Source organism: Capricornis sumatraensis, chromosome 9 (assembly GCF_032405125.1).
Source record: "Capricornis sumatraensis isolate serow.1 chromosome 9, serow.2, whole genome shotgun sequence".
NCBI classification, from domain to species: domain Eukaryota; kingdom Metazoa; phylum Chordata; class Mammalia; order Artiodactyla; family Bovidae; genus Capricornis; species Capricornis sumatraensis.
Genome location: NC_091077.1, coordinates 94,004,677 through 94,027,433, shown reverse-complemented (window position 1 = coordinate 94,027,433; position 22,757 = coordinate 94,004,677). Strand labels below are relative to the sequence as shown.

The 22,757-nt window shown below is 41.4% G+C and overlaps 1 protein-coding gene across 1 annotated transcript in view; it reads right to left on the bottom strand.

The window, feature by feature from the left end:
- Positions 1-21,599, bottom strand: part of FAM81B (family with sequence similarity 81 member B) — a 53,184-nt gene extending 31,585 nt beyond the window's left edge. The window contains exons 1-4 of the mRNA XM_068981493.1: positions 21,569-21,599; positions 21,041-21,144; positions 18,080-18,144; positions 3,450-3,693 (exon numbers count right to left, since the gene is read on the bottom strand). Coding sequence (XP_068837594.1) covers positions 3,450-3,693; positions 18,080-18,144; positions 21,041-21,144; positions 21,569-21,578 — 423 coding nt within the window. The 5' untranslated portion in view covers positions 21,579-21,599. The remainder of the gene's footprint in view (positions 1-3,449; positions 3,694-18,079; positions 18,145-21,040; positions 21,145-21,568) is intronic.
- Between the last annotated feature and the right edge of the window lie 1,158 nt (positions 21,600-22,757).

Genomic DNA, 22,757 nt, shown 5'->3' with positions numbered 1-22,757 from the left:
AAGGCTAATGGGAGTATTCATAGATATAAACATTCTGGAAAACAATTTGGCAATAAGTGTCAAGAGTTTTTACAGTGTTCTTACCCCAGTAATTCCATTTCTAAAAACATATACAATAGAAATAATACAAAGGTAGATACATCTATGCACAAAGACATTTAAATATTAAGAGAATAAATAATCTAACCATGATTTATGCACCATACAAAGAACTTTTAATGACCTATGAAAGAGTTTATGATATAACTTTATATTAAAGGTATGCTTACAAACAATAGTCTCAGCTTCCTAAAGGGAATGCCTGGAAAGACCAGAGGCGGATGCATCTGGGTGCTTGTAGCAACTGTCATTTAGTGGTGAAATTATGAGAAATTTTCCCTAGGTTTTAAATTTATTTCCTAAACTTGCAAATAACTACAATAAACAAGTGTTGCTTTTATTAATGTAACTTGGGGAAAAAACACAATAAAGCCATGTTGTTCATGAAACTCTCTTTTCCTAAATTAAAAATAAATTGATTTTCAATCTTTAATGAGCTGCCAGCTTAAGAAAGAAATATTTTGACTTTAAAAAGGAATAAGCAACTGAACTGCTACAATTATGGTTGATTAAACAAGTTTTTTTTTCATTTCTTTTAAAAACCCAAGACAAACTTCTGCTCATACTTGCTTCTATCTTGCTGGCTGATTTAAAAATGGGCTGACTTACTAGGTTTTTAAAAAATACTTGAACAGCAACCATTTATCTAAATACTTGTTACTTTATAGTCTTAGTTATTTACTAAAGGTAGTTTAGTAGTTTCTTCTTCATAATGTTTTAACTTCATATCTACAACATTTGTGCTGTGTGCTGTGCTAAATTGCTACAGTTGTATCTGACTCTTTGCCACCCCGTGGACTGCAGCATGCCAGGTTTCCCTGTCCTTCACTATCTCCTGGAGCTTGCTCAGACTCATGTTTATTGAGTCTGTGATGCCATCCAGCCATCCCATTCTCTGTCGTCCCCTCTCCTCCTGCCTTCATTCCTTCCCAGCATCAGGGTCTTTTCCAATGGGTCTACTCTTTGCATCAGATGGTCAAAGTATCTGGAGCTTCAGCTTCAGCATCAGTTCTTCCAATGAATATTCAGGACTGATTTCCTTTAGAATTGACTGGTTTAATCTCCTTGCAGTCCAAGGGACTCTCAAGAGTATTCTCCAACACCATGGTTCAAGAGCATCAATTCTTTAGCGCTCAGCTTTCTTTATGGTCCAGTTCTCACATCAATACATGACTACTGGAAAAACCATAGCTTTGACTATTTGGACCTTTGTCAGCAAAGTAATGTCTCCACTTTTTAATACGCTGTCTAGGTTTGTCATAGCTTTTCTTCCAAGAGCAAGCCCATCTACAACCTTTAAATATTTCCTAATTCAGTTGTCTGCACAATCAGACCAGTCCTTGTCATTTTTCTTCTATATGCCCAACCCTTAACAGAACTGCAAATATTTTGAGATTTTATAGTATTTGGAAAAAAAGTTTTGGCTTTGTCTTTTTTCAGAGCTAATCAAAGATTGGAAAAGAAACTTTTAGCAAGATTTCTAGTATCTAGAAATGTTTTCCCCCTTAATGCTGAGTATTTTATTGGAATATAATTAATATGTAGTAAAATATATAAATCAAAGCATATTTCTGGATAGATTTTGACAAATATAATTGACTATGTAACAACCACTGAAATAAAAATATAGAACATTCTAGAAGCCTTTTGATATTTCTGAGAATGCTGTTATTTTTCAATTACCAAGAAGTTTTGACTTCTAAATTGTCAATCGCCATGGCTCAGATGGTAAAGCGTCTGTCTGCAATGCAAGATACCTGGGTTCGATCCCTGGGTCAGGAAGATCCCCTGGAGAAGGAAATGGCAACCCACTCCAGTATTCTTGCCTGGAAAATTCCATGGGCGGAGGAGGCTGGTGGGCTACAGTCTATGGAGTTGCAAAGAGTTGGACACGACTGAGCAACTTCACTTTCGCTTTGACTCCTGAATTAGGATCTTCTTTTAGTGCCTGTGCTATGCTTGATTTTCTCATCGTCTCAGTGGCACTGAATCACGTATCTCTCCTTACTTTCATGACAGTTCATTGTCCTGGAAACAGCTTTGGCCACCTTGAGAAGTAACATTGCCTCTTTAGGCACTGCTGACAATTCAGGATGTACTAAATACCAGTAAAGTGCCTTTTAACAGCTCACCAAGATTTTTTAACTTTTCACATTCCCTCAAATGCATTATGGGGTCTACAGATAGAAAATAAATTAACAGATATCCTTAGGATTAAATACAAAGTCATGAATAAGTCATTTCTGGGTCAATCTCATGGTTTTTGTCTAATTCACTATTCTATCTAATAGGAGAAAAGGGCATGTGTTGTGCGGGGGCATTGTTGTCAATTCTCAAAATTCCACACATATAAGGCCAGAGTTTTAAAGTTTTTTCTCTGGAACTTTTGCCTGAAAGTTGCTATCTGAGATTCATCATTCTCACTGGTACATTAAAAACTCTGAAAGATCTGTGGTAAGAATCTGCTCATCTTGGTTTAATACAATCATTTTCTCTTTTGATCAGAAATACTATTTTTCCTTTAATACCTTAAACATCATTCATTCTGTTCAGGAAATATTGACAGGTCACTGATGACCTCTCATTCATTGTCATAGGTTTGGTGTGGGATTTGGCAGTGAACAAAATGAAGTGTCTGCCCTCACAAAGATTATATCTTAGGAGTGGAAACACAATAAGTAAGTTTAGACCATGGTGGTTTGTGATAAGCACTATGGATAAAAAAACAGGGTGGGGTTTAAGGGAGATTGTGACTATTGGCCTGTCAAGGAAATGTTCTCTGACAAGGGACCTGACAGGAATGAAGAATCCTTCACAGAAGTGTCTAGGAGAAGATGATCCATCCTGAGTTCATAGCAAGTGCAAAGGCCCTGAGGCTGGAGCATGTTTGGGGTGTTCTAGGAAGTGCTGGGAGCACAGTGTAGCCAGAGTGAAGGAGAGAGTTGCGGGGATGGGGTCACAGAGATCCGGGGGGTCACATGTGATGTGTCTATGAACGGTCATTGCAACTACCTTATGAAAACCTCTATTTGAAATGATCACATTCATAGACTCTTAGAGAGTTAGACTAAAATGAGCACCTTAGCACAACGTCTGACATTTAATGTTAAACAATTGTCTTTGCTGTCACAAAGAGACATTCAACAATTTTTGAACAGAATTTGCTTCTACTAAAAGTAGAAGTTGAATGACACGAGCAGTTAAAATATTGACTGTTTCCCTCTGAGGTAACTAAATGGTAATCATTTAAGCTTAATAATAGGGACTCATTTCTCTAGTTGAAAACTGCCCCTGACGGTTGATAATCTTTGTCAAGCAATGGTGCCAACACATGGGAAATAAAGAACTACCTCAATGTTCTGGCTGAGTTTTTTGACGATGCTGGTGATGGTCTGGATGTGGTTTTCCAGGAGCTTCCTGGCAAGCGACTCCTCCTTGCGAAAGCCATGGGTCCCCTGGAGGCAGGCAGAGATGTCCTCCTTGATGCGGAAGGCTTGCTCAAGGAGGAAAGCTATGGTGCGGTCCTGGTTGTTGAGTCTGTCTTCTAGCTGACTTCTCTGGGTGTTTGGAATGGCAGGAAGAAAAGAATGACCCCTGGTCCAGAAAAGGAAACAACACCGGGACTTTACAAGGGTGAGCCAGAGGAGCCAGAACCAGAGCTTGCAGCTGCCTTTGGACTCCTGTATATTCTCCCCCGAGAGGAGAAGTTTGGTAGGACTTTAAACCCTGCATGGTGAGAATCTTGGTTTATGCCTCATCTGAGAACTGGGTCTGACTTAAGCCTTGATCTTGTATCATCCATTTTCCATGTTTTTCAAGCAGGAATTGTTCTACATGTTACCCGCTATTCTAACAAGCCAAATTGGATCCACATAAATTTAAAGCCTGATGATCCTATATTGAGAAGTGAGCTGCTTTCTAATTGCGGGGAGAAATGATAGGTCAAAGGCAAAGATTAATAAAAGAGTCACAAGTTCAACAAAAAGGAAAAGAAAAAAATGAATTAGAAAAGAAAAAATACAAAGACTAGGGCTAGTCAGTTATTAGGATAAAGAAACACATAAAATCCCAATAACTCCTACTGGCATGAGCAAATTACTCCTTCCCTTCACAGATAAACATTTTGGAGAACAAGTTACTTTTGTTGTGTATTTTTCTGTATTTAATTTTCTTTGCTTATTTTTATGACCTGGTCTCTGTAGTCATACCTTGTATATTTTGCTTGAGCTCATTCCCTAGAAGCAAGTCACTAAGTTGTACCTATATTCAAAGTGAGTGAGGATCCACCTCTTGACAAATGGAGTACCAGGAAATTTTTGGTCATTCAAAGACCACCACCCTGTTATAGTCATCTAGCTGGCATCTTGGAAATATCAGAATGCTTCCAGAATGTCCTATATTTTGATTTGAGTGGCTGTTACATGGTTAACTGTATTTGTCAAAATCCACCAAGATAGAGACTTTGCATATTTTTAATGCATATTAATTATACCCCAATCAAATACTCTTAGTATTAAGGGGGGGAAGTTTCCAGATCCCTAGAAATCTTGCTAAGAGCTTCTTCTCCTATACAGTAGTTTTCCTAGATTAGCTCTGAAAAGAAGGCAAAGCCAAAACATTTTTCAAGTAATGTAAGATCTCACTACATCTACATGTTCCAGGGATGGGAAAGCAACTGCTCTTCCAATGTTGCTTCTTTTTTAGGAGCAAGAGGAGAAGACCTGATGGGAGCAGTTATTCTGTAGGATAGGGGGTGGCTGATGATGGTTTTAGTCTGGCACTCACTCACACCCCACTTCCCAATCTCACTGGAGCTGACAAGACTTCATTGGTGAACAGGATTTGGCTGAAATCTTCAGGGAAAAATGGACCCACAAGCCAAAATATCACAACTTTGAGGAGCACAGTCTCAAAAAACCAATTAGCCAACAAATAACCTACTAGATTATGTGCAGTGGTTAGTGACTCAGTCATGTCCAAATCTTTGTGACCCCAGGGACTGCAACCTGCCAGGCTCCTCTGTCCATGGGAATTCTTCAGGCAAGAATATTGGAGTGGGTTGCCATGCCCTCCTCCAGGACTCCTGGATTATAGATTCCTACAAAAGAGAATTACTAAGTCATACGCAATAAGAGGGCTTCCCTGGTAGCTCAGCTGGTAAAGAATCTTCCTGCAATGCAGGAGACCCAGGTTTGATTCCTGGGTCGGGAAGATCCACCAGAAAAGGGACAGGCTACCCACTCCAGTATTCTTGGGCTTCCCTGGTGGCTCAGACAGTAAACAATCTGCCTGCAATGTGGGAGACCTGGGTTTGATTCCTGGGTTGGGAAGATCCCCTGGAGAAGGGAACAGCTACCCACTCCAGTATTGTGGCCTGGAGAATTCCATGGACAGAGGCGCCTGGTGGGCTACAGTCCATGGGGTCACAAAGAGTCAGACACAACTGAGTGACTTTTACTTTCACGCAATAAGAAATTTTTTTAAAAAGTAAATAAAAATATTAAAAGTGAAGATATGGGAAGATATTAGCAAAATGAAAAAAGAAAACAAGAAAACAAGTAGAAATATTAGACATGAAAATAGGTAAAGAAACAAAAAAGGTGGGATAACTATGACAGACAGGAGGTAGCTGAAGAATGAATTAGTGCTTTGGGAGAGAAGACTGAGAACATCTACCAGACAGACGCAGGAGCAGTCATACAACTCGGAAATGTGAAGAGTCAGAATTAAAATCTCTTGTCTGTCTCCAAAATCAAATGCTAACCTCTACTCCCATACATTCCTGTCATTCTAAGAGATAAAAAACAGAAGCAGAGGACACACCTTAATTAATGCTCCTGATGTGGCCTCATAGAGTGACAGAAATGACACGCAGAAGTGTCCTCAGGCTTCATATCCTCTCTATAGTTCTTTCTCCTTCTCTCGGTCATGGCCGCCATTATCTCTACTTTTGCCTCCTAAGAAAGAATGCATCTTCCACACAACGGCTAAGGGTAGTCGTTCTAAAATGTGAAGATAGAGCTTGCCTCCTGAAAACCCTCTGAAGGCTATCTGTTCTCTGGGAATAAAATCTTTTTTCCCCCTTCCCAGCCTCATCTCCTCCCACTCTTCTCTCCGTTCACCCTTACTCAGTGACGCAGGCCTTCTTTCTGTTCCTCAGGCGGGCCAGGCAGTTCTCAGCTAAGAGACTTGGCACTTGCTATTCCTTCCACTGGGAAAGCCCTTCCCTTCAGTCTCTTCATGGCTGCCTGCTCCCCATTCTTTAGGCACAGCTTCAGTGCCCCCTCCTCAGACAAACCTCCCTCTCAGTCACTTTCTATCGTAATAGCCCATTTCATCGTCTTCATAGCATCTGTCATTACCTCATATCATCTAATTCACTTGTGTGTATTTTCTGCCCTGCATCACGAGACTGGAAGTTCCCTGAAGGCAGGCACTTTGTCTGCCTTGTTCTCCACAGTGTCCCCAACGCTGAGAAGAGTGCCTGACACATAGTAGGTGGCCAATAAACTATTTGTTGACTGACTGGTCTGTCTAGCTGGACTGTTTCCTTAAGGCTCCGTTGTTAGAAAATTGGAGGGAAAAAAAAATGGTTTTACAAAGCTGCAAGTTGTTAGAGCCTCAAGGCGTACAGTTTGCTTTCCTGAGCAGTATGAAATATTTAGCGTTGGTCTGGGTGAGATTCAGCTCTCCTATCACCTGCACGTCTGAGGAGCAGAGATGACTCAGCCTAGGGTTTCATCAGTCAGATTCCATCCAGCACTCATCTGGCTCAAAAATGTTTTTCTGGAAAATTACCAGATGGAACCTCTTACATAGAAAACCATTCCTTTAACCCCCCGCCCCCCCATCCCCCCCTTGCCCCCCCATCCCCCCCCCTCCCCCGCGGAGCTGACAGTGCTACCCTGGCTGGGACTGATGAGTCACAGGCAGAGGAGAAGGGGGTGTCTGGCCCTGTGGACGGTGGCGCGTAGCCTAGCGGTGGACTGCAGCGCTAGCCCTTGTTTTCCTTGAGCTGGTGCTTCTTTCTGTTCTCCTGACAACCTGCAGCCTGGATTTGCCAGTGAAAGAGTATTTCATCCCCGTTCTTCTGTTCTGGGCTTCCCTGGTGGCTCAGCTGGTAAAGAATCCACCTGCAATGCGGGAGACCTGGGTTCGATCCCTGGGTTGGGAAGATCCCCTGGAGAAGGGAAAGGCTGCCCACTCCTGTATTCTGGCCTGGAGAATTCTCTGGACTGTATAGTCGGTGGGGTTTCTATATAGACCTTTGTAAATCATGCTGTATTCCCGTCAACGTTTAGAATTTGTTTTCTCTTAGATGTTCTCAGTATGGCAGACACTGTTGGTTACCTTCCTAATAGCCATCCCTGCTTCTGCCTGATTTGGTTCATCCTCCTGACCCCTAGGTCTTTCAGGGTCGGGGGCAGGGGCACAAGCTAATCATGGTGGCCCCGTTATTCTGGGCTGAGATGCCATTGGTTTAGGGAGGACCATGTGAAGCAATACTGGCCAATTAGATGCAAAGGGGAGCCTACTGTGGGGTTTCTGAGTAAGGCTGCTTGCCTTTAAGAAGAGATTATCCTAAAAGATTATGTCCAGCTCTTTGCGATCCCATGGACTGTAGCCCACCAGGTTCTTCTCTCTGTCCTTGGTTTTCTCCAGGCAAGAATACTGGAGTGGTTGCCATTTCCTTCTCTAGGGAATTTTCCCGACCCTGGGATGAAACCTGGGTCTCCTGCATTGCAGGCAGATTCTTTACCAATGGACCTACTAGGGAAGCCCTTAAGAAGAGATACCCAGAAAGAAACTTCCCTTTTCTTTCCTGGATGTTGTCATGTCTGTGTGGGATGCCTGGACCTGCTGAAGCCATCTTGTGATCATAAGGGGAAAAAGGATGGCTGGGAAGAAGGACTGAAAACACTTGGTCACTTGATGTTGTTGTTAAGCCTCCAAATTAACCGAATTCTAGATTTTTAATGTGAACTAATCAATGTCCTTACATATAAGCCATTTTGGTTGGAGTTTTAATGTGTAGCTGAAAGCACGGTCTCTATATCTAGTAACTTACCAATAAAAATGTCAATTGAAATAGAAATATGTCAGTCAATATTACTAAATGTCTACTCTGGTCCATATATAATAAATAAAGGTTCTGTTCCTCAAGGAACTTAGTCTGATTCAGTATTTCTTGCAAAGAAACTTTTTATAGGGGTCATGAAGGAAAGGAAGATGCTAAAATGAAGATTCCTTGGCACCATGATAGACCTTTTAATTCATAATTTTGAGGGTGAGTGGAAGAACAAGAATATGTATTTTAGGGATTTCCCTGGTGGTCCAGTGGTTAAGACGCCCGTGCTTCCATCGCAGGGGATTTAGGTTCAATCCCTGGTCAGGGAACTAACATCCCACATGCCTCAAGGCACAGACAAGAAAATAGAAATAAAAAATGAAGCCACTGTAGCTTAAAAACTTTACAAAGAATTCGTATTTTAAATAAACACTTAGATGAATATATTCTAGTGACTGAGCATTGCTGACTTATTTAAGACTGGTCTGGTGGTGGTGGGGAGGGGGTGAGACCAGTGCTTATAGCTGGTCTACAGTCCAGGCTCATCAGGGGCCTGTGTGCCCCCACTCTTTGGATGTACTGTCAGCTGGTGTCAGGAGTGTCTCCAGAAAGGCCATTCTATCCACTGGATTATGTCTGAGGAAACAGACCTAAGAAAGGAGAGGGACCAGCGGAACAGGACTGCCACCTCTGCTCAGATGCCAGTCTGCGGTTCTGCCTTCCGGATTGGTGTCAATATTGCTGCTCTTTGGCGCGTGGAGGGAAGCCTTGCAGGGCAGCACCACTGCTGTGTGAATGTGCTTGCCTGCAGCCATGGAACTTTAAGTGGCATATACATGATGAACTGTAGTTACTTGTTTTCTTTTGATTCTTAATATTTATTTTTAAAGCTTATTTTATGGTTTAGTAGAGAATGTTCCTTTTTGAAATTTCTTTTCATGCCTGAGATATAGTAAATCTCATACTATGAGATACAGTGAGATATATATTGGAATATGATTATTATCATTTGCTAATGATGTTTAATGGGCTTCCCTGGTGGCTCAGACAGTAAAGCATCTGCCTGCAACGTGGGAGACCTGGGTTCGATCCCTGGGTCAGGAAGATTCCCCCGGAGAAGGGAATGGCAACCTGAAGCACCAAATGATGCTCTGTTTAGCTCTACTCGTGTGATCCCTATCAGGTAAAGAGAGCTTAAATATATATTTCCTATTTTTCTGCCATAAGGACATAGAATATTGCTTTCCAAATGACTTTCATAAACCAATGACTGGAGTAACATCCAACACATGAACATTCTGTCTTCTAAGAGAGATTCCTGGTAACACTGTTGTTCAGAACATCAGATCATCTGAAAGTTTAAAAACTGAGGCTTTTCACTAGTAACAAGATGTGGTTACCCTGAATTTGAAAAATTCACTGCTTTATTAGTATATCATATCAGTGAGACCTCTGTATCTAAATTTAACTGTGAAAGGAAAGATAGAACTGAATATTCCAGACTAGCACAGATGGAGTTTCTAACCGCAGGAGGAAGTATTCCTAGGGGGCCTTTTCAGAGGGATATTTGGACTTTACATAGATCATTGATTATGTAGCTGACAACTGAGTCTGAACAGATTTTCTGCAAACTCTGAGTTCTATTTCTCTACGGTTCGTGTGACTTACACCAGCTGTGCTGTTGCTGGCAGATGCATTGGTACATAGTGACTTTCATGTCTCTGCCTGTCCTGTTCTTATGACTAGAGCACTAAATTTACTTAGGAGATTTGGAAAACCATTTCAGCAACCTGTAACATTCAAGAGACAGAAATTGGAAAATTGAAACTCCTTTTTAGAACACAAAGGGGCATAGCTGAAGAGAATTTTCATTTCTGTGAGATTTATTCTATGCCTAAGTACATTCTCAGTGCATACAGTCTGGCAAACAATAGTGAAATAAAGTGTCATTTCAGAGAATACTTTGCTGCATCACAAAAATAATCCATGAGTATGTGCATGGAGCGATGGGATTGAGAATGTATTTTCTATCATTTCCCAGTTGCTTGTTCCTGACTGTTGCCCTGTCAGATGGTTTTGGTGGCTCTTGAAGCCTCTTTTGCTGAGTTTTACACACAGGGCTGAAAGCTGGAAGTGAGTGAGGGAGGCAATTTCAATTTTAAATCATCCATAACAGGAAGAAGTAGCCCCGTGGGGTTGGGTCAACACTGGCCTGCATGGAGGAACCAGGAAAGGAAAGGACTCTAAACAGTGATGCCTCTGAGAAGTGGCTGGAGAAAGAGACTGGCTGTGGACTTTTCCCAGATTCAAGTTATGTAGTATGAGGCAAACTCCCTATGCTCAATAACATTTTCAGTAAATTACAGACTTTGTAAGGTACCTGCAGTGATTGGCTTTCTGGTGGAGAAATTCAGGCGGGCAGGTGTTCCTGAGTCTCTGTGTGGATGGGGGCTTGGTGGACATCTGGGTGACACAGGGAAACACATGGACTGCAGCAGCGAGTTGTCTTGATGGTACCTGGAATTCTTACCGCGTTTTGTGGTGCTCTTGAAACCCTGACCCTCATTACCTCGCTACTGTTGGGATTTGTGTGCTACTTATGTGAGTCTCCAGGGGAAATAAGACTCTATGGGAAGTGGGAAGACTGGGGGTTCAAGTTCTGCCTCTGCCACTTAATATCCTTCACCCCTAATAAGCTGTCCAGAAGAGAACCCCTTTATTTGTCCTAGGGAGATGACTCCTGCCCTCCTGAGTTGGCTGAAGTTGATCAATTTACCTAATGTATCTAAAGTGCAAGTCGCTCAGTCGTGTCCGACTCTTTGCAACCCCATGGACTAATTCTCCAGGCCAGAATACTGGAGTGGGTAGCCTTTCCCTTCTCCAGGGGATCTTCCCAACCCAGGGATCAAACCCAGGTCTCCCGCATTGCAGGCGAATTCTTTACCAGCTGAGCCACAGGGGGGCCCAAGAATACCCCACAAGAGATAGGGGGTAGCCTATCCCTTCTCCAGCAGATCTTCCTGGTTTGATCTTCAGGAATCAAACCAGAGTCTCCTGCATTGCAGGTGGATTTTTTACCAACTGAGCTATGCTACTGCTACTGATGCTAAGTCACTTCAGTCATGTCCGACTCTGTGCAACCCCATAGACGGCAGCCCGCCAGGCACCCCCATCCCTGGGATTCTCCAGGCAAGAACACTGGAGTGGGTTGCCGTTTCCTTCTCCAATGCATGAAAGTGAAAAGTGAAAGTGAAGTTGCTCAGTCATGTCTGACTCTTAGCGACCCCATGGACTGCAGCCCACCAGGCTCCTCCACCCATGGGATTTTCCAGGCAAGAGTACTGGAGTGGGGTGCCAATGCCTTCTCCGACTGAGCTATGAGCGAAACCCTAATGTATCTAAAGTGCTTTGTAATGTCTACAAGGGTCACACGTGTGTTCTTATTATGATAATTATTAATGATTAGATGGTGTTATGGGAAAAGATATGTTGATGTTCTAACTCCTACCACCACAGAACGTGACCTTGAAGGTCATGGCAGATGTGACTAGTCACACTCATGGGGGTTGGTGGGTGCCTAAGGCAGTTTGACTGATGTCTTTATAAGAAGACATTCATGTGAAGGCAGAGACACAGGAGGAGACAACGTAAAGACGGAGGCAGAGATTGGAGCTGTGCATCTGTGAAGCAAGGGGCACCAGGGATTGCTGGCTGTCACCAGAAGCTGAGAGGCGAATTTCTTTCAGAACCGTCTCCCCAGAGCCCTTAGAAGGAATCAACCTGCCGACGCCTTGATTTCATACTTCTAACTCCTGGAATTGTGAGGCAAAACGTCTGCTGTTTGTGGTACTGTGTTGTTGCAGCCCTAGGAATCTGATACAAATGCTAAATTATTTGAGGCTAGTTTCTAGCCCAGGAGAAATGTAAGGAATTTATTATTCCATGGTTCGATTTCTCCATAATGCTTATAGTCAACAGAACACTTTCACAAACATCCATTCATCTCATCCCTGCAACAAGTCCTTGGTATAAGTAAACTTTTTCTCAGTTTAGGTGGAAACTAAAGCTTGGAGATTATCAGTAATCCAGCCAAGAAATATTAACCTGCCACTTTGACTCTTTTACCTACATCACAGCAGCTTTATTTAGACCAATTAGAACTTTTCTCTGTTATATGTGTATATATATATATATATATATATATATATATATATAATTTGTATATATAAATTAAATATTTATATAAATCCCTGAGTTATTCTCAGAGATAAGATATATTTATTCCTCTGAAATATAAATTAACATGTATATATATACTCAAGATAAATATATGTATTTGTAGATATAAAGCTATATATATATTTAATTGGCATACATATTTACACATGTATATTCTTCATATATAAGTATATAGTCAAGATATATATGTTTCTATATGATGTTATATATAGCTTGCATATGTATAATTATATTCTCTGCATATATATATGTATATATATATATTTAGATTGCTTCCAACGTTATGCAATTTTTCACCCCAGTTATCTTTCCTGTGCTTGGCTCATATCTCTGCTTGGAGTCCTAAGGATCCTCTCTGTGGTCCAGGGGTTGGAGGGACATGCTCTCTGCTCTAGAGACCCAAGGCTGGCCTTTGTCTGACCTCAGCTCAGTTCTCACACTAGCTCTTGGGTGTGTTGAGAATTCAGGGAGCCTCCTGGGATGGGAGGGAGCGAGCTTCGTGTGGGCAGTTCTGCCTTGATTGACATGGAAGTGTTGTGGGTAATGCCCATTTCCTGTGGCTGTGTCCACCCGTAGCCGGAGTCTTGCCCATCACGGGGATGGGAGTGCTCAGGGAGATGATGCCAGAGAGAGAATAACAGACTGCACTGTGGCTGACAGCAGTGCCTCCCAGGCTCAGCTAAGACGTGAATCCAGGCAGCTGAAACCCCATGGATGGACACCAGGGAGGAAGATCAGATATAGCTGCATTCACGTCTTCCACACTGCAAGGGATGGACTAGAGGCAAAGACGTCCCAGGATTCTAAGATGTCCCAGGGTGTGTGTGTGTTGAAAAGATAGCCAGCAGAGGGTGTGGATATCCAAGTGGTTAAGGAAATAGGCTTTGAGATCATGGAGACACAGATTTCTGTGTTAGAATCTTGGTCTGTCGTTGCGTTGTGTGACTGTGGGCAAGTACTAGACTCCTCTGAACCCCAGTGACTTCATCTTTAAAACAGCAACACTCTCCACCTCTTAGAGTTACTGTGAAGATTCAATAGATAATTAACACAGAGTGAGACCCGGAAGCTTACTCTGGTGGCTCAGATGGTAAAGTGTCTGTCTGCCCTCAATGAGGAAGACCCAGGTTCGATCCCTAGGTCAGGAAGATACCCTGGAGAAGGAAATGGCAACCCACTCCAGTATTCTTGCCTGGAAAATTCCACAGATGGAGGAGCGTGGCAGGCTGCAGTCCATGGGGTCACAAAGGGTCGAACATGACTGAGCGACTTCACTTAAGAGCCGGAAACGTTAACACTGCGTATGGTCAGTGGGGCCAGAGACCTGTGCAGGGTGGGAGGGTTCTGCCACATAATAAACAACTTGCTCACAACCCATAGTGTCCTGTTTATCTTTTTTTTCATAAGCTATGCAGACTATTTTGAGCTTTCTCACCTGAGAGCTGCTGCTGCTGTTGCTGCTAAGTCGCTTCAGTCGTGTCTGACCCTGTGCGACCCCATAGACGACAGCCCACCAGGCTCCCCCGTCCCTGGGATTCTCCAGGCAAGAACACTGGATTGGGTTGCCATTTCCTTCTCCAGTGCATGAAAGGGAAGAGTGAAAGTGAAGTTGCTCAGTCATGTCTGACTCTTCGTGACCCCATGGACTGCAGTGCACCAGGCTCCTCCATCCATGGGATTTTCCAGGCAAGAGTACTGGAGTGGGGTGCCATTGCCTTCTCCCACCTGAGAGCTAGTTGCCCTCAAAGATGGATATGATACTGCCAAATAAAAGCCAAGAGATCTCCAACCTAACATGACCTACCCCATGAAACACTCAGCCAACAGTGTTTTTTGTCTTCCTTTCTTGTGTATCCTGATGTGAAATATCTGTCTTCGTGTGGCAACGAGAGTGATGCATCATGGTATAATAAAATGTCTGCTACAGTCTTAGGAAGAAGCGTTGAATATGACTATATTCCAGGCCCCGAATGTCCTATTTGACTTACAAGTAGAGCTCATTAATCATTTATTATTTTGCCCATTTGGCTCACTGAGAGTTTTATGTATCCAAATTTTAAATACCATTCTTTGGCTGTTACCCAGACCTCCATCATCCCCAAATGTACTCCTGAGAGCATCTCTGAGATACGTATTGGCTATAGCTCAGCCTGGACAACTCCTCAGTACAAAACAACTTCATTTCTTTGGCCCAGAGAGCATCACAGTTCAGGTTTATACCCCCCTTCTTTTTATTCCAGCCCTCTCTGCCCCTGTTCTGCTTCTGATACACTGCAGGAATGTTCCAGCCTTAGCAAATTTGCTTTCCCCTGTATGTCCATGTGGCGCACTCCCTCATCTCCTGGTTTTTGCTCAAATGCTAACTTCTCACAAGGCCTACCCTGGCCAGATGATCTAACAGTGTGAATCTGTTCCTCTTCCTAGAACAAATGTTCCATGAGGGCAGCGTCTTGGTTCTGTTCACTGAAGACTGTTCAAGGGCCTGCCATGTAGTATATAGTCAGTAAATATATATAATCAGTAAATATTTGCTAGGTGAATAAATGGCTATAACCAGTTTTTGCAGGAACCTAAGGGATAGAAGAGACCTTAAGAGTAATTTGATTTTGTGGCAAGATACCTGTTTGTTTTTTCAGGAGATTCAATTGAAGAAAATGAAAAAGTAATTTATGAGCAGAATTTGTTTTCCACTCCAGATGAAATCCTGTGGGGGAATAATGTATGCTCTTAAATCTTAACCACTTACTTCATTATATAAAAGAGTGCTTAGGAGTGTAACTTGTGGGCAGAGTTGAGAAATAGCAAATAGTGGTAACTCTAATCTGCATTCTAGAAATGATTTCTGGTTCTTACCTAGAACTGAGACAACCCTTGGAACTCAGGCACTTAAAACCCCACCCCATTTTATGGAGGAGGCAGAGACTGCCTGGAGAAAAGACATTTTCACTTTCTTAAGGTCACATAGCTGATTACTGGCAGATTCAAGAGCTGGTGCCTGGCCACCATGCAATGCTCCTTCTACCAGCAGAAGAAAAAGGTGTTGGTGCCTCTCTGCTTAATTAAACTTAAATGAGCGTTGACTGCACTATCATGAAATCAGTGGATGTCTGTTCGTTGCGAACCTATAAACACATGGGGAAATCAGAATTATTTACTGCCTTTAATATAATGTCACCATAATTGTCCTAGAAATGATTGCAAGCATTCCGCCTCCCCCTGCTACATGGATTATTAATACGACCTAACATTTAGCAAGCACTAACAGTGTGTGGGTGTCGCTCCAACTGCCTGAGGCTGAGAAGAGCCGTGTATACGCTCGGGCTGTCTGCCTTTTTAATGTGCTTTTCTGTAGCCAAACTCTGTTCATAGAATAGGCGTTTATCCCTCTTGCTGCTGGATTTCTTTTTTTCACTCTTTTCAGTTGTTTTTATTATTTGTTTTTAGTATTACCTATAAATATGCCCACATAGATTTATAAGGCAGAACCTCTGAGAATATGTAACGTATATTCAGACTGTTTAGTGAGTTTTGTACTTGTGTGAGTACTCCGCTTGCATATCAATACCTTTGTTACCACTCAATGCATACTATCACTTGAAGGAGGAAGTTATTTTTAAAATTATTGTGTTTGTGATTGAAATGCCCAAATGTCATCTTGCTTTTCCAGTTAATCAGGAATCTGCTGCTCTAAGCAGAGCCCTAAAGATTCAATTGCTCCACCATTATTCTCCATTACTTCTGTCAACTGCAGCTCTGTAGGAATCGAAATTCAATGCGTCATGATAGGCTGTGGTAGGTGTATTGAAAAATATTAAGGCCAGAGAGTCCCTGCCTTTAGGGAGTTTGCAGCCTGCTCTGGGAGATTAGAGGAGAGAGACCAAAAGAAAACCAGCCATCTCAGGTGGTACATTGAAGGCTCTTAGTATATGACTTAGGCAGCAAGAGAAGGGATGTGGGGGAGATCAAGGTAGAAATGAATCCTGAGGTCATCATGCTTTGGCTTTGAATCACTGAGTCCATCTTTCCCTGTGTTTCAATTTTGCTTTCTCTGAAATCCAGGAAATGGCAAAAATTTCTTTGGATTTCAAGTTTGTTGCCATCTTCCAGGGATTTTCTCCCATCTTCTATGATGTAAGTCACCAGCCTGAGCTAATGAAATGCACTTGGGTTCACACTGGAATTTGACAGAAGAATGCTTTCTATTCTCTATTTGTGGAGAGTCAGGTGGGAATAGGTCTCTGTGTTCTCCTTGGATGGCAGGGTTAGCTAATATAGCCAATATGATCATTATTTTTGTGCATGCCACCTTCATTGTCCTTAACGAAGGAAAAATGCCATCTATCCACGTGTCTTATTTTTAAACATTAAAAAAAACACCCTTTCCTCTTGTTTGGCTTCATTGTCTCTAAATTATAGCCTCATTATCCCATAAACAAATACGAATTAGGGGTAGCATGAGAAGAAGGGCTGAAATACTGTGCTTGATCTGCTTGGAATGCATTAAATGCAGTTGACTAAGAAACAGGGAAATTCTTAATGGTGAACATTCTGGAATATTTGTGGCATGCATGCGTGCTCAGTCACATCCAACTCTTTGCAACCCCATGGACTGTAGCCCACCAGGCTCCTCTGTCCGTGGAATTTTCCAGGCAAGGATACTGGAGTGGGTTGCCATTTCCTCCTCCAGGGGATCTTCCCTATCCCAGGATCGAACCTGCGTCTCTTGCATCTCCTGCATTGGCAGGTGATTTCTTTACTACTGTGGCACCTGGGAAGCCGCTGTAATATTAGTAATTTTTAAGGTTTTATTGACTTCATGGTTAAAAGTAATTTAAAAACGAAAATCCAGTATTTTTACTTTTCGTGTGGAATCATTTAATTTGTTCAATCATTTTTTTCCCACCTGTGGTCATGATGTATATTTTAGGATCAGAATTATTTTAAAGGTACAGTGAGTGGGTCTTAGAGTTTCTAGTTCAACTTCTTTATTTGGCAGATGAGAGAACAAGCCCAGGGACACAGGGGACTAAGCATGAGGTCATGCAGAGAATTATTGGAAGGCCTGACACTAAATCCCAATTGTCCTGAAAACTTTAATGGGGGCATCAGATCACATCCCTCTGTGACATACTCAAATGGAAACTCAAACTAATATGCATTGTCCTGTGATACTGACTTGTCCAAACTAAGATCTTTTGGACAATGTGCATGTATTAATTGTATATTTCCAAGTCCCCGGAGTTGCCCCTCTCTGTAGACCTTCCCTGGATGAGATTCAGGTGTGGCACTGTAAATAGCAGAAACAAAAATGTTCTGATGATTGATTTAATATATTTCAAAATTTCCTGAGTTTTTAATCTTGAAATATTAGCATATTCATTTGATTTATTTTGAAAGTCACAGTTAAGTATATCTTATCTTGTCGTATGTCTTTCATTGCCTATGTTGTGTTATCTATATGAAACTGTAGGGGCTATTTAAGGAGGAAGCAGTAAAACTGGCATGTTTTGCCAATCAGAGAAGAATAAGGGATGTTCGCTTTCCTGACATGGTTTAATGCGGTCCTTCTGAAAGCAGAGAACTAGTTTAGATAAACTCAAAGATCTCATTCAGTCCCTTTAATTTCTAATGTAATCATCAACCATAGTTAAAACTGTTGTAATTCAGACTTACTTGTCAACATATTCAACTAGATCTGTAGAATTCTTGGTTGACATTTTGGCCGGAGAAAATCTTACCTGAAACAAAGGTCATGGGTTTACAATGTATTGTTAGCTTCTTTATAGGGAAATCTTATCCACCTTATGATGTTTTAATTTAAAACAAAATCGATGCTATAGGTCACAGATCATTAGCTCAGTTAATCTTGCACATGCTCCCTTTGTACCGCTAGAGGCTAAAACCCAAATCAAGTTCTGGGAAAATTCTGGACAGTTGCATTTCATATATTTGGTACCATAGTCAAGAAAAACTTTCTGGAAAAGTCAAAACCATAGATTATTCTTAGATGGTATTTTAATGAAATAGCAAACAATTACTGTCTGGGTTACTAAAGATGTCTTCATAGAGTGAATTATTCCTGACCTGGTAAATTCCAAGGGGAATCAGCTAATTTTAAAAGACAAAGCCAAAATCTAGAAAACTTGTCTATTCAAATAATTTCGTTTTCTAAGAAATCTGTTTGTCAGAGTCTTATAGTCAATGAGAAATAAAAGTATAGAGCACAGATATGTACATAATTTCTAATGTTAAACATAATTGGCTGTATGGACACTACTAATTCAATAAAATGATACTAGAAAGTTCTACATCTGCATGAAAATTCATTTAATTTTGTAGCATTTCTAGGAGGAAAGAGGTTACCAAATGTACATACTATTTTGCTTATATTGAAAATGTTTTAAATATTAAGTTCTTTTATTTTTTAAAATTAAAAGAAAAAATGAATTTACCTTCATTTTAATAGCCTGTCACTAAACTGGATTCAATCTGGAGAGTATGAGTTGTATTCCAGTTAAAAACTTAAATAAAATATGTTCCTAGGGTATTTTTTCTTGGTTTATGTTATTAACAACTGGAATGGTGAGCAGAGTATGTTAAAACCCACGACAGAAATCATTCTTTTTGCAAATGCCTTAAGAATGACCACATCTTACTTCTTAATTTAGGGCTAAAGAAACTTATTTGAAAACCTCTCTCCTCCAATAAAACCTAAAAAAAAAAGGTAAGTTTGTTTTCAAGGAGGCTAATATAGAACACCGCCTGACAACAGGCTCTCCTGGCCAGCCCACTCAGTGGAAGGGACCAGAAAAAGCTTGAGGCTGTGCAGATGGAGCCAGTGAGCCATTTAATTGTGCTTCAGTCCCTCTCTGCCCAATGTTGAGTGGAGTTCACCATGAATCTGGTGCTCCAAAGCCAGGTCTTTGCTAGAGAATGGGTTTATTATACTAATGCCCTGAGCACACAGATGTCTGTGGTATGGAAACCATCCCAGCTCCTTGGAGAACGGGATTGGTCTTCTGCCCTGGTTTGTGTTTGCACTCTGGATTCTGGCTGGAACAGTGCTGTGCCATGGGCTCCCCATCTGCTTAATGCCAGCTCTTTCCTTCTCACCCCTCCACAGCTGCAGCCCAGCCTGTGGGAGCTTGTCTGTGGGCTGGTCCCTGGCCTTGTTATGTTCGGCACCTCCTAGTCTTTTGTGAGCACTTGTGGAAAGAAAGAGTGCGATGCACATTGCGTCCAAGGACAATGACTAACTGGGCTATTGTCTTCCTTTCTTCTTTTGAAGTAAAGCAGTTGGATATATATCTGTTTTATCTACTTATTTTTTAAATCAGTTTTATTTTGCTCATTTTAAAGTTTTGCTTTAGAAGACAATAAGTAGCATTCTCTTAAAAGCATACCTGCAAGTCACATACTTTTAAAGTAATAAATGTTAAACTTGACAATTCAGGGAAATTTGGGAAAATATAGAAAAAGTAAAAGATACAGAAAAAAACAGTCCTAGAGCAAAAGCTGTTAACATTGGGGCATAATCTATTTACTCTTTGTGCACTTTTTTAGGTATTTAAGGCTAAGTTTTTATATTTTTGCTAATTGAATATAGGGGTCAGCTATCCCACTGGATTGAATTGAATATAGGAGTCAGCTAGTGCTACAAACTAAGCATAATTATATCAAAATTGCCTCATAAACAACTGTGATTATCACAGGACATTTAGAAGTATTATTTGTTTCATTTGTTTAGTAATAATGCTTTGCAATACAGAATGGACTATAAAATATGATCACATATATGATGTAATTTCATTCTTGAAACAGCTCTGTGAAGTGAGAATCATTAACTTATGGATAACAATAGTTACCTTAAGTAACTGAAATCCTTCTTTATTAGAGAAAGAATTTAAGATGGTTATTTTTATAGGTGAGAAATCCAAGGATCAGAGAAGCAAGGAACTTACTCAGCATCATGCAGGTGGTGATAATGGTCAAGCTGAGTCCTTCCTGCCTGCCTTTGCCTTAGAGGCTCATTCAAGCTCCACATCTTAGGATAGGCCTAATCAGCCCATTTCACATAAGAAGAGGCAGAGAGTTTTTAAGTAACTGAGTCATGCAACCAATATGCGGTACAGCCAGTAGATACCAAAAATCATTGCTTGCCATTATGCTAGCTTTCCAGTCCTCTTCCCATCACAAGAGGCTGTGTCCGCTAGTCAGAATTATAAAGCAAAGTCTGAAAACGCTGCTTATTAGAGTGTTTTTTAAAAAATTAATGGCGAAGATATGACAAGTACATAACAATAAAAATTTTATTTAGTTATTTTCTTTTTTGTTAGAGATAACATCCACACTTTGAGTTCCTTTTAAATCTTCACAAAAATAAATAATGATCAAATCTCTAGCTCCCCATATTAAAAGTCAGTCCAGTGAATGAACTGACAAATCGAGATCATTTTTCTTTGCAGCTTGTGCTGGCCTCAGTCATTTTTTCAAAGCAGAACAAACAGGAAAGGTAAGAGAGTGAAAAGGAAAGCAACTCTTCCTGGACTCCTGAGATCTCTCTAAGCAACATTAAGCTTTAAAGAAGCTGAACAAAATATCCTATTTTTAATATGAATATCTAAGAGTACTTGCTTTCTTTTCTTGCTCACTGGCTGAGCCAGGAAGGGGGCCATCAGGTTCTTCTGGCTGTTCCTTGGCAGCGGCAGTCGGGGAGGCACTTTTGTTTACATCCGTCTCTAGGCAACCAGAATGCTGAATCAGATCAGGAACTACTGCAAATGAAGTTTTTGCAGTGGTGGCAATTGTTTATTTTTCAATTGAGGGCAGTTTCTGAACATACAGTGAAATTAAAGGGAGGCTTCCCATTGTTTCACACGTCTTTCCCCCCTTCCTCTCCTCCCCAGTTCTCCCCCAGGTCCGCATCACACCTACAGAACAGCTTATCACCTCGGATACTGCCATGAGACAGTCAGGAAACTGCTAAGAGGCATTCATCTAGGTCAGACTGATAATAGGCAATGATTCCTCACCCCATTGTGCTGAAGCCTTCTGAGTACCTACTTCAGGATTTATTACCTTGTTTGTATGTAAAAAGAAATATAAGTAAGCTAGCCAAGAATGAGACATGTAGAGTCCTTGAGTAATCCATGAGATAAATACCTGAGCTCATGACGCTTGATTTCCTGACTTCATTTTTTTGGAAAGGAAACAGAGGTTTTTATTTTCTCTCTCTGAAACCCAAAGTACTAAGGAAATTTGATTGCATCCTGACCAAAGTCTTCATGTTTCTGGGGCATCTTGCTGGGTGGCCCAGCGGCATTGTGACTGCAGGAAGGAACTGTGATGTTGATGGGGTTGGGGGTCCTCACACTTTAGGTGCCAGGTTTAGGGGCTTCAAGTGTTTTCCTTAATGCTCATTGTAGTAAAAATCACTAGATCCTCCCCCCCTCTTTGTCTCAATCGGTGGGAAGTGGTTATTTTTAGACCAATATTTCACACCCTTCTGCTCATTTCCCCTTCAAAGTTTGAGAAGAGACCAGTTTCCATCAGATTAAAGAAATGAGATGCTGCCCTACTCCCAAATCTTTTCCCCCAAGTATGCTAGTTAAGGCAGCTAACTCTTCTTGGGCTCCAAAGTCATTGCAGATGGTGACTGCAACCATGAAATTAAAAGACGCTTGGTCCTTGGAAGAAAAGCTATGACCACCCTAGAAAGCATATTAAAAAGCAGAGACATTACTTTGCCAACAAAGGTCCATCTAGTCAAAGCTATGGTTTTTCCACTAGTCGTGTATAGATGTGAAAGTTGGACTATAATGGAAGCTGAGTACCAAAGAATTAATGCTTTTGAACTGCAGTGTTGGAGAAGACTCTTGAGAGTCCCTTGGACTGCAAGGAGATCCAACCAGTCCATCCTAAAGGAGATCAGTACTGAATAGTCTTTGGAAGGACTGATGCTGAAGCTGAAACTCCAATACTTTGGCCACCTGATGGAAAGAACTAACTCATTGGGAAAGACCCTGATGCTGGGAAAGATCGAGGGCAGGAGGAGAAAAGGTCAGTAGAGGATGAGATGGTTGGATTGTGTCACCAACTCGATGGACATGAGTTTGAGTAAATTCCAGGAGTTGGTGATGAATAGGGAAGCCTGGGGTGCTGCAGTCCATGGGGTCGCAAAGAGTCAGTCGTGACTGAGTGACTGAACTGAACTGAACTCCTCCAGGCCACTAGGTGGAGTATTACAAAGAATGCTACAGTGACAGGTGGGTGGGTAGACAGGCTTTGTTTGGTTGTTTGGCTTGTTTCAAAAAGATGTGGATTGTTTTAGCTCTGAGGTATTTTCCGGACT